The sequence below is a fragment of the Drosophila novamexicana genome, unplaced genomic scaffold (assembly GCF_003285875.2).
Source record: "Drosophila novamexicana strain 15010-1031.04,08,12 unplaced genomic scaffold, DnovRS2.1 tig00000008-arrow-pilon, whole genome shotgun sequence".
Taxonomy (NCBI): Eukaryota; Metazoa; Arthropoda; class Insecta; order Diptera; family Drosophilidae; genus Drosophila; species Drosophila novamexicana.
In genome coordinates, this window is record NW_020824765.1 from 2150306 (window position 1) to 2163430 (window position 13125).

General features: G+C 42.9%; 4 protein-coding genes across 4 annotated transcripts; 3 read left to right on the top strand and 1 right to left on the bottom strand.

Moving 5' to 3' along the window:
- Positions 1–551: 551 nt before the first annotated feature.
- LOC115759487 (vacuolar protein-sorting-associated protein 25) lies at positions 552–1421 on the top strand. The gene is made up of 2 exons (XM_030700427.1): positions 552–650; positions 705–1421. The coding sequence occupies exons 1-2, from the start codon at positions 601–603 to the stop codon at positions 1177–1179; spliced, it is 525 nt and encodes a 174-aa protein (XP_030556287.1). The 5' UTR covers positions 552–600; the 3' UTR covers positions 1180–1421.
- A 198-nt stretch (positions 1422–1619) lies between these two features.
- LOC115759478 (nucleoporin GLE1) lies at positions 1620–3859 on the top strand. Its single transcript, XM_030700415.1, has 2 exons — positions 1620–1670; positions 1730–3859. Exons 1-2 carry the CDS (start codon positions 1668–1670, stop codon positions 3752–3754), a joined length of 2028 nt encoding a protein of 675 aa, XP_030556275.1. The 5' UTR covers positions 1620–1667; the 3' UTR covers positions 3755–3859.
- A 338-nt stretch (positions 3860–4197) lies between these two features.
- Positions 4198–4817, top strand: LOC115759825. Its single transcript, XM_030700919.1, has one exon. The coding sequence runs from the start codon at positions 4300–4302 to the stop codon at positions 4729–4731; it is 432 nt and encodes a 143-aa protein (XP_030556779.1). The 5' UTR covers positions 4198–4299; the 3' UTR covers positions 4732–4817.
- A 94-nt stretch (positions 4818–4911) lies between these two features.
- On the bottom strand, positions 4912–6518 carry LOC115761548 (zinc finger CCCH domain-containing protein 15 homolog). The gene is made up of 3 exons (XM_030703334.1): positions 6354–6518; positions 5795–6232; positions 4912–5740 (listed from the first exon to the last, which is right to left on the bottom strand). Exons 1-3 carry the CDS (start codon positions 6420–6422, stop codon positions 5039–5041), a joined length of 1209 nt encoding a protein of 402 aa, XP_030559194.1. The 5' UTR covers positions 6423–6518; the 3' UTR covers positions 4912–5038.
- Positions 6519–13125: the final 6607 nt, after the last annotated feature.

A 13125-nucleotide genomic window follows, 5' to 3' on the forward strand; every position in this document is an offset into this window, starting at 1 on the left:
CAGCATTAAATTTAAATAGGTATAAATGGATTGCAAAATGGCAACAGGCAGTGGTATTGATGCGGTTAGGGCAAAGCAGCTGGTAAAGCAGAATAAAGAGAAACTAAATAAATCTATAATAAAAACAGAAATATTGAATGTATAGTGTTGCGCCTCCTAGTACTTTAAATATATTGATCAAGAATATATATCTGATATGAGTATATATGTAAATGGATATTTATGATTATAATGCAAAGCAAATGCCGATATCTACAAACTTCTTTTTGTCTCTACATGTTTACTTTTGGATGGAAATGTAACAATTACAAGAAATAGCAAAGATGACATAAACTTAAACTGTGTGGAATAAAAATGTTAATGTACACAATTTTTCTAATTAAGACAAATATAGAAGAAAATCGAATGCATTTCAATTTGACTGTTTATTTAATGTGAATACAATCTTGTTGCTGATGACGCGCGCTCCTGTTTTAAATGAAAGGTTATCGGTTATCGATATACGATAGTCTGGCAGCAAGTAAACTGTTGCTATGTGGCAACCCCATTTGAACATCTGTTTGTTTTTTGTCCGTGACATGACGTCAATTTAACAAAACAATGGCCGAGTTCCAATGGCCCTGGGAGTACACATTTCCACCTTTTTTTACGTAAGTAACTTTTATAGCAACAAATTGGTTCATTGACTTATTGCTCTTCCACAGCTTGCAGCCGCATGAAGAAACACGCCGGCAACAGCTTAAGGTCTGGACAGATCTCTTTCTCAAATACCTCAAACATAACAATAAGTTTACGCTTGTTACGAACGATCAAAACTTGCCATTATTTTGCAATGAATCAATAAACCGTCGCCTATCGCCCGAGTTAATACTGCTCATTCTTGAGCAACTGCAGCAAAGTGGACATGCTGCACCGCTGGACAAACGACGCCAGGAGTGGCAGGTGTATTGGTACACGCTGGAGGAGTACGGGAACATGGTCTATGACTGGATTCAAGAGACCGGACAAACGAACAGCATATGTACTTTGTACGAGATAATCTCTGGCGAAAGTAGCACCCGGTTGGAGTTCCATAATATGGATGAGAACGTATTGCTAAGCGCCTTGCGTCTACTCGAGGAGAGGGGAAAGTGTGAACTTATCGAAATGGATGGCAGTCATGGGGTAAAATTTTTTTAAATCTGTGCTTGTTTTTTCAATATGCAATGTTTTAAATATAGCACAACAATATTTGTTTTTCATTATTAAATCAAACAGTGTATTATTGTTAAAAAGCGGATTATTCAAACCTAATTTATCGGGCAATGTCAAACGAAATAGTATCAAAAATGTACAATATACAATTATTGCCAGATGATTAATTTAAATCATGTTTCTTATCGTTTTCCCGTACTATTATTACAATAAATAACTTTTTGTAAATTTATGACATAAGCAATTATATCGTCAAAATAATAACCAACAATCTATTTAATGAATAAACCAATATACAAGTTCAAAAAATGGATTCACATTGTTCACCGTTGGTTCCGTAATTAAATTCATTGGCGTGTTCAATGGAACCAGTTCATGTTGAACTACAGCTACCCATCTCTATGTGTTACTTAGTGTTTTTTTTTTGTATCGCCGGCGTCAGATCGCCAAACACATTTTATTAAATTAGCAAAATGGTTAGTCCCTTGTGTAAATGTAAAGATCTTTAGCTAATTTAGCATACAATTGATTTCAGAGCGTGGATGACTTGGTGCGGGACCATGCGCGTCTGATGAATGTGCATACGGTACTCCAGCACGCGGCAGTGGCTTCTCTGGCATGTACAGGACCGCGTACAATTGGCCCGGATAGGAAGCCAACGCGTCTGGAAATGAGAGTGGAAAAACCAACAGCTTTGCCAGTTGTCGAGCCGGCAATAGATGGCCCCTCTCAATGTTTAGTTAACAAACTCAATAAACAGACATCGCCGGTGGATATTGACTCGTGCATCATTCCCGATGTGAATGCCATAAACGCAAGTATCGTCAAGCGGGAGCTGGACCAAGAATGCAAGCGCAGTGTGCGCTTACAGTTGAAGGAGATAAAAGAACGGCAACAAGGTGCGATCAGGGAACGACTCGCTGTTCAGCAAAAGGCAGAACAGCAGCAGGGGCTCAGCAACAGTCGGGCCAAAAGGGAAGAGAATAATAAACTTTTACAGCAGCAGGCCGAGCAGTTGGCCAGAGCAGAGTTGGAGGCGCAACAGCGAGAGCAACGGGCGCTGCTCATTCAAAACAACCAAAAACTGCATATGCTAACAATCGAAGGAGTTTCGCGTTGTCACAGACGGTTCTGCAGCAAGTACGAGTCGGTCACAAAGCTGCTGCTGGCACTGGACAAGGAGACCGTGCAGGCATGCACCGCTCTGAACAGTGAGCTGCGCGAGCTGGGCCAATTGTTCGATCAGCTGGTTGAGAAAATCAAAAATGGTAACAGTGAGCCGCCAGAGTTGAGCTGTGTGTTCACAGCGGAACAGTACTGCCAGCGCCTTGATAGGTTGGAAGACAATCTGCACAAGCAGCTGTCGGAGCAAGAGCAACAGCAACTTACCAAAGCCAAAGAGCTGGCCGAGGAGAAGGAAAAGCAGCGCCAACTAGAAGCTGAGGAGCAACAAAGACAGCAGCAGGAGCAGAAGCAGCAGCAACTGGAGGCAGAGCTTAAAGCGACGGCGGATGCCGCTGCAGCTGCCTCGGCGGCTGCGAAGGCAGCGCAGGATGTTCCTGCCGCAGAGGCGCCAATAGCGCCGACCGCATCAACGGCGCCCAGCAATATCTCGAACAGCTATGTGCATCCCACGCGTTTGGCGTTCTACAACGAGATTATTGCCTTTTACCAGGGTAAAGTGGATGCCGTCAAGCCACTGCAAACGGACGACACATGGAAAAAGTATCGTACCAACTGTCAGCGGACTATAAATTTGCCGCTGAACGCCATCACGGCCACCAGCGCTCAGCACCTGACCAACAACTTCGACAAGCTCTACAATTTTTTTGCGGGACAGCCAGTGAGAACCACAGACGGCAGCACCATTACGATAAATGATCATCCGCTGGCGCGCGACTATTGCATTCTGCTGATGGCGAAGAAGTTTGTCAGCCAAACGGACACGGCAATATCGAGCAATCCGCAAGCAGCCTTTCCGTTTGCCTCAGTGATAGTTACCTTTTGGAAGCTGCTACCTGACTTTGGCAGGATCTTCTTGGCCTACATGTACAAGGAGTCGCCATATCTTGTGCCGTATGTTATACCACAGCAGGCGGATCAAACACCGCAGCAATATTTAAAGACAATGGGCTATCGCTTGTCTGAGAACAACGAGCTGGAAAACCCGGACATGTTCCTGAAGCGTCAAACGGGCATTGCTCGCCTTTATGCGGCAGTTATCATAACGCCCGGCCGCAAGGCCGATGGACCCGCACACTGCTTTGGCCTGGACGAGGCTTGGCGTTGGCTTACCCATATCATGCATGTCAAGCCGCTACCCGACATTTGCGCCACCATGATCATGGAGATGCTGCAGACACTGGGCTTCGAGCTGTGGCATGCCTACGGCGTGAACTTTTTAAAGCTCCTTGTCTACATACAGACAATCTATATGCCGCAGCTGTCAGCGTATGACGAGGGCGGACCCAAGACACGGCTCGAAATGCTTCTCTCTAAATTTTTGCGTGAACGCCAAATCCCGCAAGCAGTGGGTGTGCTGCCTCCTGGATTTTGGTAACTGTACAGCTAATAGATTTACTATAATTTTATTGCAACGTTATTAATAGATATTTTTCTTAAGACAAGTGTATGCCCAACTTATTGTTTAATAAAGCAAAGCACAAAAGGCTGCTTAATTTTGTTTTTTTTTTTTGGATGGGATAAACAGGCTAGCCTAGGGATTGGTTGGATTTAGTTAACTAAATAAAAAGGGAATCCTATTGAGTTGACCGGAGTACGAATTGTCTATGTCCCAAAATGATGCAGCCACAAAAGGGAAATCTAACTCGGGGGCAGTGTTGAAAGGAAATGAGAATATACATATAAATAATTTACGAAAATAGTTCGTCTAGGTTTTCCAGTCTGAGAATGAAAACGACATATATATGTATAGATATATATCTCGGCGTCGAAAGAGAATTAAAACTTATTTTATTACAATTTATTCCTATCTAAAAATTCAATTGTTTAAAACATATATGACATGTCGCACGCCTATGTTTTATAATCAAAATTTTTGTTTTAGAAACTTATGAACTTCATTATTGTCAAAATTTTTGTAGAATGGTTTCAGTTAAGTGCGCATCAGTGCAATCCGGATGGAAAGGCATAAAAAATAGTAGCAGGTGCAAAGTAAATACATCAACCTGCAATGGCAAACCCTTTCTGATATTCGTGACACACTTTCGCAAGAATCAGAAGGTAAGGGATTACTATCTATCTGATTCACAATGTCTGAGGATCGCGAGTAAAGTGTGGAATCGTATGTCAGCCGCAGAAAAGCAGCCCTATGTCAATGAATCGCGCAATTTTAACTATGTTTTTAAATCGAGGAACAAAAAAGTCAATTGGGTTATAAGGAAACTGCGTCAGGTCGTGGCCGACGGACAACTGCATCTGCGCCGTCTTTGGGAGCTGGCCGCGAAAATGTCAGCTTGGAATAGGCGTGTCATGGACAAGATTGAAGCTCAAGAGGACGAGATGAAAGACGACTGAGGCGATGATAAAGTTAAATTATTATGTTTCTTTGTGTATAGCACTTAAATAGGTATGATCTCAGCTGTTAAATAAAAGAAATCATATGTTTCAAACTGGCAGCTGGTAGCACTTCTCGGGTTGTGCAATATCTCAGGGGAAACAACAATGCAGCAGTGCGCAGTAACATAGCGCAGGACATTTATGCAACATGTGAAAGCCACAATTTTATTGATCAAAAGTTGCTAAAGGCAGAAATCATTATATGAACGTGTATGCAATTCAATATCAAACTATAACAAAGAGTTGCTCTCCTTGTTTATGCCGGCTAATCATCCTCATCATCATCGTCAAGATCTAGATCGTCTAGCTCGCCCGCCAAATCCAAATCCACAAATAGATCTTTGTTGATGGCGGGCGCACTGTCAGCGCAGGACGCAGAGGGCGCCGCGTCCTCGGCTGCTGCTGTCTTGGCTGCTTCTGTTGCTTGATCGAGTAATCTTGTGCTGGATGCAATCGTGCCGGAACCATCCACCTCCTTAGCAGCCAGAGAGAGTGCTGCCAAGTCAAGTTCCTTAAACTCAACGATATTATCGTCGTCATCCTCTTCGCGCTTATAGATATCGAACGCGGCATCGCCTTCTTCAATTGGACCATCGTCGACCAGATCGGGATTGAAACTGAACATTTCGCGACCAGAAATACCGAACTGTTTGCCCTTGCTGTAGTCGCTCTTTTTGCGTTCCTCGTCGGCTGCCAGTTTTTCCTTTTTCTCCTGTATCTTGCGCTTCTTCCAGGCAAGGAAAGATTCTAAAGTAACTCGAGTCTGATTGGGCCCTAATGCAGCGCGTTCTTTCTCAATAAGATCGACCAGCGAGATCTCCGTCGGTTTATCTTCCTTTTTCTTGTCTCTCTTGAGCACATAGCCAGACGGAAGCGCATGACGATATATGCATTTTTCGCCGTTGGGGCATTCCCAAAACCAGCCGTACTTGGATTTTTCCACAGCTTCCAGGAAGTATTTGCAAATCTGTAATTAAGTTCGAGGTAAATAAATGTATGCCACGCGCATCAGAGTTATTACAATATCCGTGGTTGGTCGTCGCTTTTCGCCCGAATGCTTCTTGTCGACCACCTCCTTGAGCTTGGCATCGTCCCAGTTGGTCATCGGATCGTCCTCGCCATCACGCATATCCACATACATCGAGCGCTTCTCCACCTTATTTTCCAAAGACAAATCGTGAGAGAACTTGCACTTATCACCCTTCGTGCATGTGCCCTGCTTAAAGAATGCGCACACTACAGATTTGGGATCGGTGCCCTTCTCCACCTTCTGGGTTTGCACTGGCTTAAAGATCATGGCCAGTTCGCGCTGATCCGCCAATTTCTTTTCCTTATCCTCCTTTTTCTTATCGCCATCCTGTCGCGGATGATGGCCACCGGCCTGCACCTGTTTCTGTACTTGCTGAATAAACTTCTGCTGCTTAGTGCCCTTTTTGTTCTTAAGACCAAATGTTTTATCCTGTCAAAATACAAAGATGAGGTAAATTTGTTGACGTTGGGAGTTTTCGGCAAACTGTCGTGGTCTCTGCGTTGAGGTTATGTTCGACTTTGTAGTGGACATACGTGCAATTATGGTTTACCTCTATGACCTTCTCCTTTTTCTTTTGCTCCGTCTTTTTGCTTGGACCAGGCGCCTTTTTTGGTGGCATCTTCGTGCAACAACAAATTTAATAAGCTGAAAACGAAATCCGAGAGCGGAGTTATTTCTTATAAATTATAGTTAAATAGGCTGACTCAGGAGCCACCTATAATGAGCAACGCCGTCAAATGAACGCTGCCACTACTGGTGTATCGATATATCGATATCAAGCCACAGGGTGGTTTAAGCGAAATAATAATTTTTAGTAGATCTGGCAGCGCTCCTAACAAAAAGTAACCGAAATCGTATTTGACTGAAAGTTGTAATGTCTTTTTTGTTTAACAAATGCTTCACTGCTATCCGTTAATAAGAAGTACACCACACAAAGCAATTTCCCAACTGAGAATTTGCAATGAAATGATGCCAACTCTTTCACTCGCAAAGCTAACTGTTGCGGATTACACTACATACTTATGTGTAAACACATGTGTGTACATATACAAGCATGTTTGCTTGCGCACACATGTTTGCTTTTTATTTATTTATTATGCTTGTCTCTGTCCGCTTTTTATTATTTTGAAATTTGTGTATGCCCACTTCAGCGCACATGTTCAAGTTGTACATATTTCAATTATCTTCCCAACATATCTCTACCCTTCATAGCCAATGCTGAATTTGTTTTCAAAGGTCTTTTCACTACACTCACAACACACTCGCAGGCACACTCACACTCGCATTGATACTCGCACTCACACACGCACATGTGCCAGCTCTTCGTGGGTGGCCTTTTATTCGTTGTTTCGTCTTGGGTGGTCTATCTCTTGCCAGTGTGTGGCTCTCTGTCTCTCTCACTCTCTCTTTCTGACTCGCGGTCTACGTTTGCCTCTGCCAGTGTGTGTATGTGCCCCCATTGATCATTTTCTTGTTTGATAGTGCGTGACGTTTTCGTAATGCTATTTCGCTCACACTAATTTATGCTGCGGGCGCTGCCGCTGCTGCTGCTGCTGCTTTTGGGTGCCCATTTTGATCCTTCAACGTTTTTTATTCGAGCATAAAATTAGCAATTATTTGTTTGTTGTTGTTTTTTATATTGGCTTTTTAAGTGTGCGCCGGCTTCTGGGCGCCCGGCACGCTGTGTGTGGCCTCAAATAACGAGTTTAGCTTTTATTTGAAAAGCATTCTTTATTTGCCATTTGGATTAAGTTTTCTTCTAGGAAGAATTGTGTGCAAAAATCGTTAAACATGTTTTTATGATGCGTTTTATGCCTTTCAGCATTTGTTGTTGTTGCTTCTTGTTTTTAAATGAAGCATAGCAAAAGGGTTCCAGAGAAATAAAACTGAATCATGGGAACTTATCTAATTTGGGCTCGGGTCACACATAGGCAAACTTTACTGTAGCATCAACAAATTAAAATATGCCCGCCAGCATGCATTAAAATTATGACAAGCAAATGTTGTTGGCAACACAAGAAAACCGTTTCGCATGCAATGTTGCCAACAATTATTTGTGTTGTTGACAGCAAGACAGATAGCAACAGCAACAGCAACAGCAACAATTTGCATCAAAGCGGAGACAACAACAAAAATATTGTTGTTGCTGTTGTTGTTGTCGGTTTCGTTGTGTATGCGGTTGCTGCCGCTGTATAATTTACAGCGTGAAAGATCAAAAACAAGGCGCAACAAAGATGAGCTGCCACAACAGCAGCAGCAGCAACAGCAACAGCAACAGCAACATGTTGCCAGTATGCTGCTGCTCCTGACAAGGCAGTCCCGGCCGGCAGCCAACAGTTAGCAGCTTGGGATCTGGGCATCTTGGTGGTCCCCGCTTCCAATAACCGCTGTCTGTTTGAAGCTATCTCCGACTGCAGTTGCTGTCAATCTATGGCGCAGGCAAATCTTGCTACTGTTTGTTATTGTTGTGGCTGCACACACACACACACACACAAGCAAAGAGAGAGGGAGAGAGAGAGAGAGACATGCAGCTTATAATTGCATATAGCGCCAGTTGCAGTTCCGGTCGGTTGAGTTTTTTCCCTGCCCTGGTTGTCGGCTCCTTCTTCTTGTTGTTGCTGTTGCACGCGCTTTCTTTTTTGCGGCGCCGCCGCCACAGACAAGAGCTCAGCTTGTGTGTGTGTGTGTGTGTGTGTGTGTGTGTGGGATTGGTGAATGGCATGTTGCCACCCAAGTTGCCAACTGTGTCTTGGTTGGCTGGCCAGACTTAATAGCCGCTTTCATTGGCCAAAGCTTGAACATTCAATCAGAGGACCACACACAGCGTTGACGTCGCAGTCGCAGTCGCAGTCGACGTCCGCGTAGTTTATGCAACATGCTGGACCCTCCGCTGCCGAAGCGCCAAACGGTAGCCATTCTTAATTACAACAACAACAACAACAGCAACAAGAAGAAGAAAAAAGCCCACAGCGTTGGGGCCATTAAGATAAATCGGAAACGGATATCGCTAATGAAAAATTTCCATATTTATGTGGCGATAAAAGCGGCACAGCAACAACAACAACAGCAACAACAACAGCAACAACAACAACAATTTCAATAGAACAGCGAAACAACATTTTCGTGTTGGCAGCGCAGTCCGCAGTCCGCAGTCCTCAGCCCGCAGTCGGCAGCCCACCAACAGCGGCCACTTGGGAGGCCAAATTGCGTGTTTTGTTGCTGTTGTTGTTGTTGTTGTTGTTGCTGTTGTTATTTATTCATTTGTTTATTTCATTTACACATATAATTGTTCTGATTGTTTGTGTGATGCAATTAATTTCATCAAATATTTGTTGTTGGAATTTCAATCAGTTTTTGTACCCTGTACAAACTGGAAAAGCTTAAGCGGGTATGCTGAGGTTGTGATCACTTTTGCAACAGACAGAGCCACCGTAAATTAATAAAAATTATATTTAAAATATATAATAAATTAAAATACAATTACTGGCACTGATTATTGAAAGTTGTCTGTTTGGACCTGAAGTAAATTTCAAAAGTCTTAATTATAAAATAATGAATAGATCTTTTGACAAATTCGGAATTCGGATCAATGTAAAATGTCATTTGGTTTGTGTGTAGATTGAACTTTAAGCTAATCACCTTTGACCGCCATCCAGGGGTAGGATTATCAAAATCTCTTTCTATACACTTTCACATGGAAGCTGAAAAATGGACTTTGAAGAAATGGAAAAGAATTGAAATACAAATGCAAGCAGGCAGCAGCGGATCGGCCCACTATATCATATAGCTGCTATAAGAAGAAGTGGCTGGAATTGAGTTGAGAATTGGATTATAATCATGGAAACATTTGCATATCTGCCATCTATTTATGAAAGGGTATTTAAGCTTCGGCAGCTCATAGATAAGTGTTCCTTTGGCTAAGTCCAAGTCAATTATTGACACAACTTAAATGAGCAATAAAAAATAGAAATAAAAATAAAAATTGATCGTTTCGTTCGCTCCATAGAAAATTTAGCTAGGTCTCGAATATTTTCAAAATTTATATTTTCTTTATGGGGCTGACTTTGGATATCGGGGCCCACCAACGAAGCCCAATGGGGCCTCCATCAGCGACGCCATAATAAATGATTGATCGAACTAACTATGTCTGTGTCTGTGTGTGTGTGTGTGTGTGTGTGCTTCTCTGTGTGTGAGTTTGGGGATTGCTTTGCGGCGTTGGCGGTGCCGTTTGATTGATGCGCTTTTGGTGCTGCGTCTGGGACGGCGGGCTCGGATTTATACTTTTTCACGCACTTGGCTGATGTAGCTAGTTGTTGTTGTTGTTGTTGTTGCTTTTGGCATCTTTATGCTTCAACACAACTGTCAAAAGATTTGCCCACAGCAACAGCAACAGCATGAGGAGGAACAGGAACAACAACAACAACAACATCGGAGTCGCTGTTTGCAGCATGCTGTGATTTTTATCGCCGTCACACACGATGTGTGTGGTCCCATCCCATCCCATCCCATCTCAACCCAATCCATGTCCAAGTCCAGTTCCAGCACAGCCCGCCACTTCAAGTTTCAAGCCAAGTCAAAGTCGAGTTGTCGTTTATGTTTGTGAGCTTGCGAATGTGTCTGCGGATTGGGATTGGGTTTGGGCTTGGGATTCGCTGTCACATACTGTTCCAATACTCAATGACCATAATTAATTGGTCTGTTGACTTCTTGTGAGCATTTAAGCAGCGAATACGCAAGGCCTGCCGCAGTGTGGCCCCCGGCAAATCCACTTTGAATACGAGAAAATTGCCAAGCGATTTCCTCGTAGAGCTCACTCAACATCTTACATCTGAGCCAAGTAAATATCCCATTGGGGAATACTCTACTCAAAATTTGGAACGTTGGCATAAAAAATCTACAATTGCATTTGGAAATAAATGAATTCTATTGTTGACTTGTATGCAATAATTATATTAAATATTCATTGATAATGATATTGTTTTAAGTGTATCTGCTTGCTCTCAAAGTATTGAGTATTTAATATTTGGTTATATTATAAGACTAGAATTGATTTGGGGTATAAAATTAACAGATTATCAAAAAAGGGAAAAACTTAAGACATCATCCACCTTACCAGAGCTAAGATGGGTATCTTTTGGTGGTTACCCTCCACATATAGGGTATATTGCAGAAGTTGTAATTATAATTTCACGATCCCATTGACCTTGCCATAAATCTCAGTGGCTGAACAAACGCCAAAGCACAAATAGGTCTCTATCTATATGCATATATATATCTATATACACAAAGATGCAAATGGTCATTTTGTTAATAGCGAACGTCAACAGCTATAAAAGACCAAAACGCCAACAAGGTCACGACAGTTGGCCGGAATAAAAGTGTCGGAAGGCCGAGCCGAGATGACCGTAAAAACATGGCATTTTCCATGAATTCATTGCACATGGAATACGAGCACATGCTGAGGTCAAACGCACAGAGAGAGCGAGCGTAAGAGAGAGAGAGGGAGGACGAGAGAGAGAGAGAGAGAGAGAGAGAGAGAGAGAGAGGGGAGTAAACAAACAACACGTGCTATTTATAGGGAAAATGGTCAGTCAACTAATGATATATGAGCCAGTGGTCAGTTTACACGGCTCGTTGCCATTTGCATGCTAAACAAACATTGGGAAGTTACCATGACGATGTTGCGGGTAAATAAAAACCATATGGGTCTGTCCTATTTGGGAAATTGTGGGTGTGCAAATAGAAGGGAACGTAATTCGTTTTTGGGCAGTCAAAAATGAGAGTTAAGCAATCTGAAAACAATTTATAAAATACGAGATACAAAAGAACTTGCCTTGAACTAGGCTGCAAGCCAATTTTAAGCCAGGATTTACAATTTCCTAGTTTACCATGAGCCAAACCTGAGGACAAACTATATGTCCAAAATGCAGAAATGCCGAATGCCGAAACAAGCGATATTTTGTTTTAATATTATTGCTTTAGCTTTAAAATTTGATTATCTTCATGCTCAATTCGCATTATTGAAGATTGCTCAATCATATGGCACAGTTGCGATCGCTGGGGCTAAGAACTGGAGTCTACGGCTCGGTTTCGGGTTCGGGTTCGCATCAGAGCTGGCTGCTAAATTGCCTGGCAATGGCTGGCGCAGACCACCATGATCATTATTTCAAATTTAACGCAGTGAGCTGAACGCCACACGGTGGCAGTTTGACCGGCTGACAGTTGCGCCAGGGCGGAGGAGGAGGGGCCGTGCCAAGGGAGGAGCAGACAACGCCGCACGCGGTCCGCGGCTTAAGATCAAAGCAAGCGCCAAAATGAAAATTATTACAAAGTGATGTAGCATGACTAAATACAATTTTATGTAGGCATTTTTTGTTAGTTATATTTCTACACTCCATCAGCCTGGGCGAGCATGTGGCAAGGGGGCAGCCGGGGACGTGGAACGAGTTGGATGCGGATGCAGAACGGCGTACAGGAGCCATAAAATGGAATTACACGCATTTACACAACCGCAGAACAATGATCTCTTCGTGTATCTGTGTGTGCGTGTGTGCGTGTGCGTCGGTGATAATGTCTAAATTTGGCCCAAATGGAGTTACCTGCAAAAGTCATTTCGTTCACGATCGAAGGTGGCCTCCCGGCTAAGTGCCCCGGCCCATTATTACTTAAGTGTCATGCATGAGTCATCTCTTCCAGTCGCTGCAGTCGCCTCCTCCTCCTTCTCCAGTCCCAGACGAGCATCGATAATTGTCAAGCTGGGAACGAGACAACTTAACTCTGGCTCTGACAGCGACATCTTTTATGCGGGTGGTTAGCCGTAACCGATGCGATTGCCGTAACCGTATTCAATAGATGCTGTAATATGTCTCGTTTCCTGTTCTCCTCAAATTGGTTTTACTTCGGCGTCGGCGTGGGAATGCCAAGTTTGGTGGTAATATTCTTTATATGACCACAAGTAGAAATCTTAGAATTTATGGACCTTTAAATTGTTTAGCACCTGGCCTTACGCATTTTCTATACACAAAATCTTTGCCGACTAGCAGAAAGCCTGTATCGTACTTATAAGTAGCATAATGCTTTACAGAATCGGAAGACTCCCTAGGATTCAAATTTAAGGCTATTATAAAATCTGTTTAATTGTTCTTTAGATGTAATATATGTAATGTATTTAGATGTAATATATGTAATGTATATATATTTAAGGAATCAAGATGCAGACATGCCCTGTATCCGGACAGTTGTCGGGCCTACGAAACATCAATGTCTGTGTCTAATAGGTGCCTCAAGATCTTCGTAAAATGGTTTCAGCCTCTAAAGCAGAC

Coding starts and splice junctions, on each gene's coding strand:
- LOC115759487 (XM_030700427.1), top strand. CDS start 601: ATGGCCGAGTTCCAATGGCCCTGGGAGTACACATTTCCACCTTTTTTT. Junction 651..704: donor ACATTTCCACCTTTTTTTAC/GTAAGTAACTTT, acceptor GCTCTTCCACAG/CTTGCAGCCGCATGAAGAAA.
- LOC115761548 (XM_030703334.1), bottom strand. CDS start 6,422: ATGCCACCAAAAAAGGCGCCTGGTCCAAGCAAAAAGACGGAGCAAAAG. Junction 6,233..6,353: donor AAAAGGAGAAGGTCATAGAG/GTAAACCATAAT, acceptor GTATTTTGACAG/GATAAAACATTTGGTCTTAA. Junction 5,741..5,794: donor GACGACCAACCACGGATATT/GTAATAACTCTG, acceptor ACTTAATTACAG/ATTTGCAAATACTTCCTGGA.
- LOC115759825 (XM_030700919.1), top strand. CDS start 4,300: ATGGTTTCAGTTAAGTGCGCATCAGTGCAATCCGGATGGAAAGGCATA.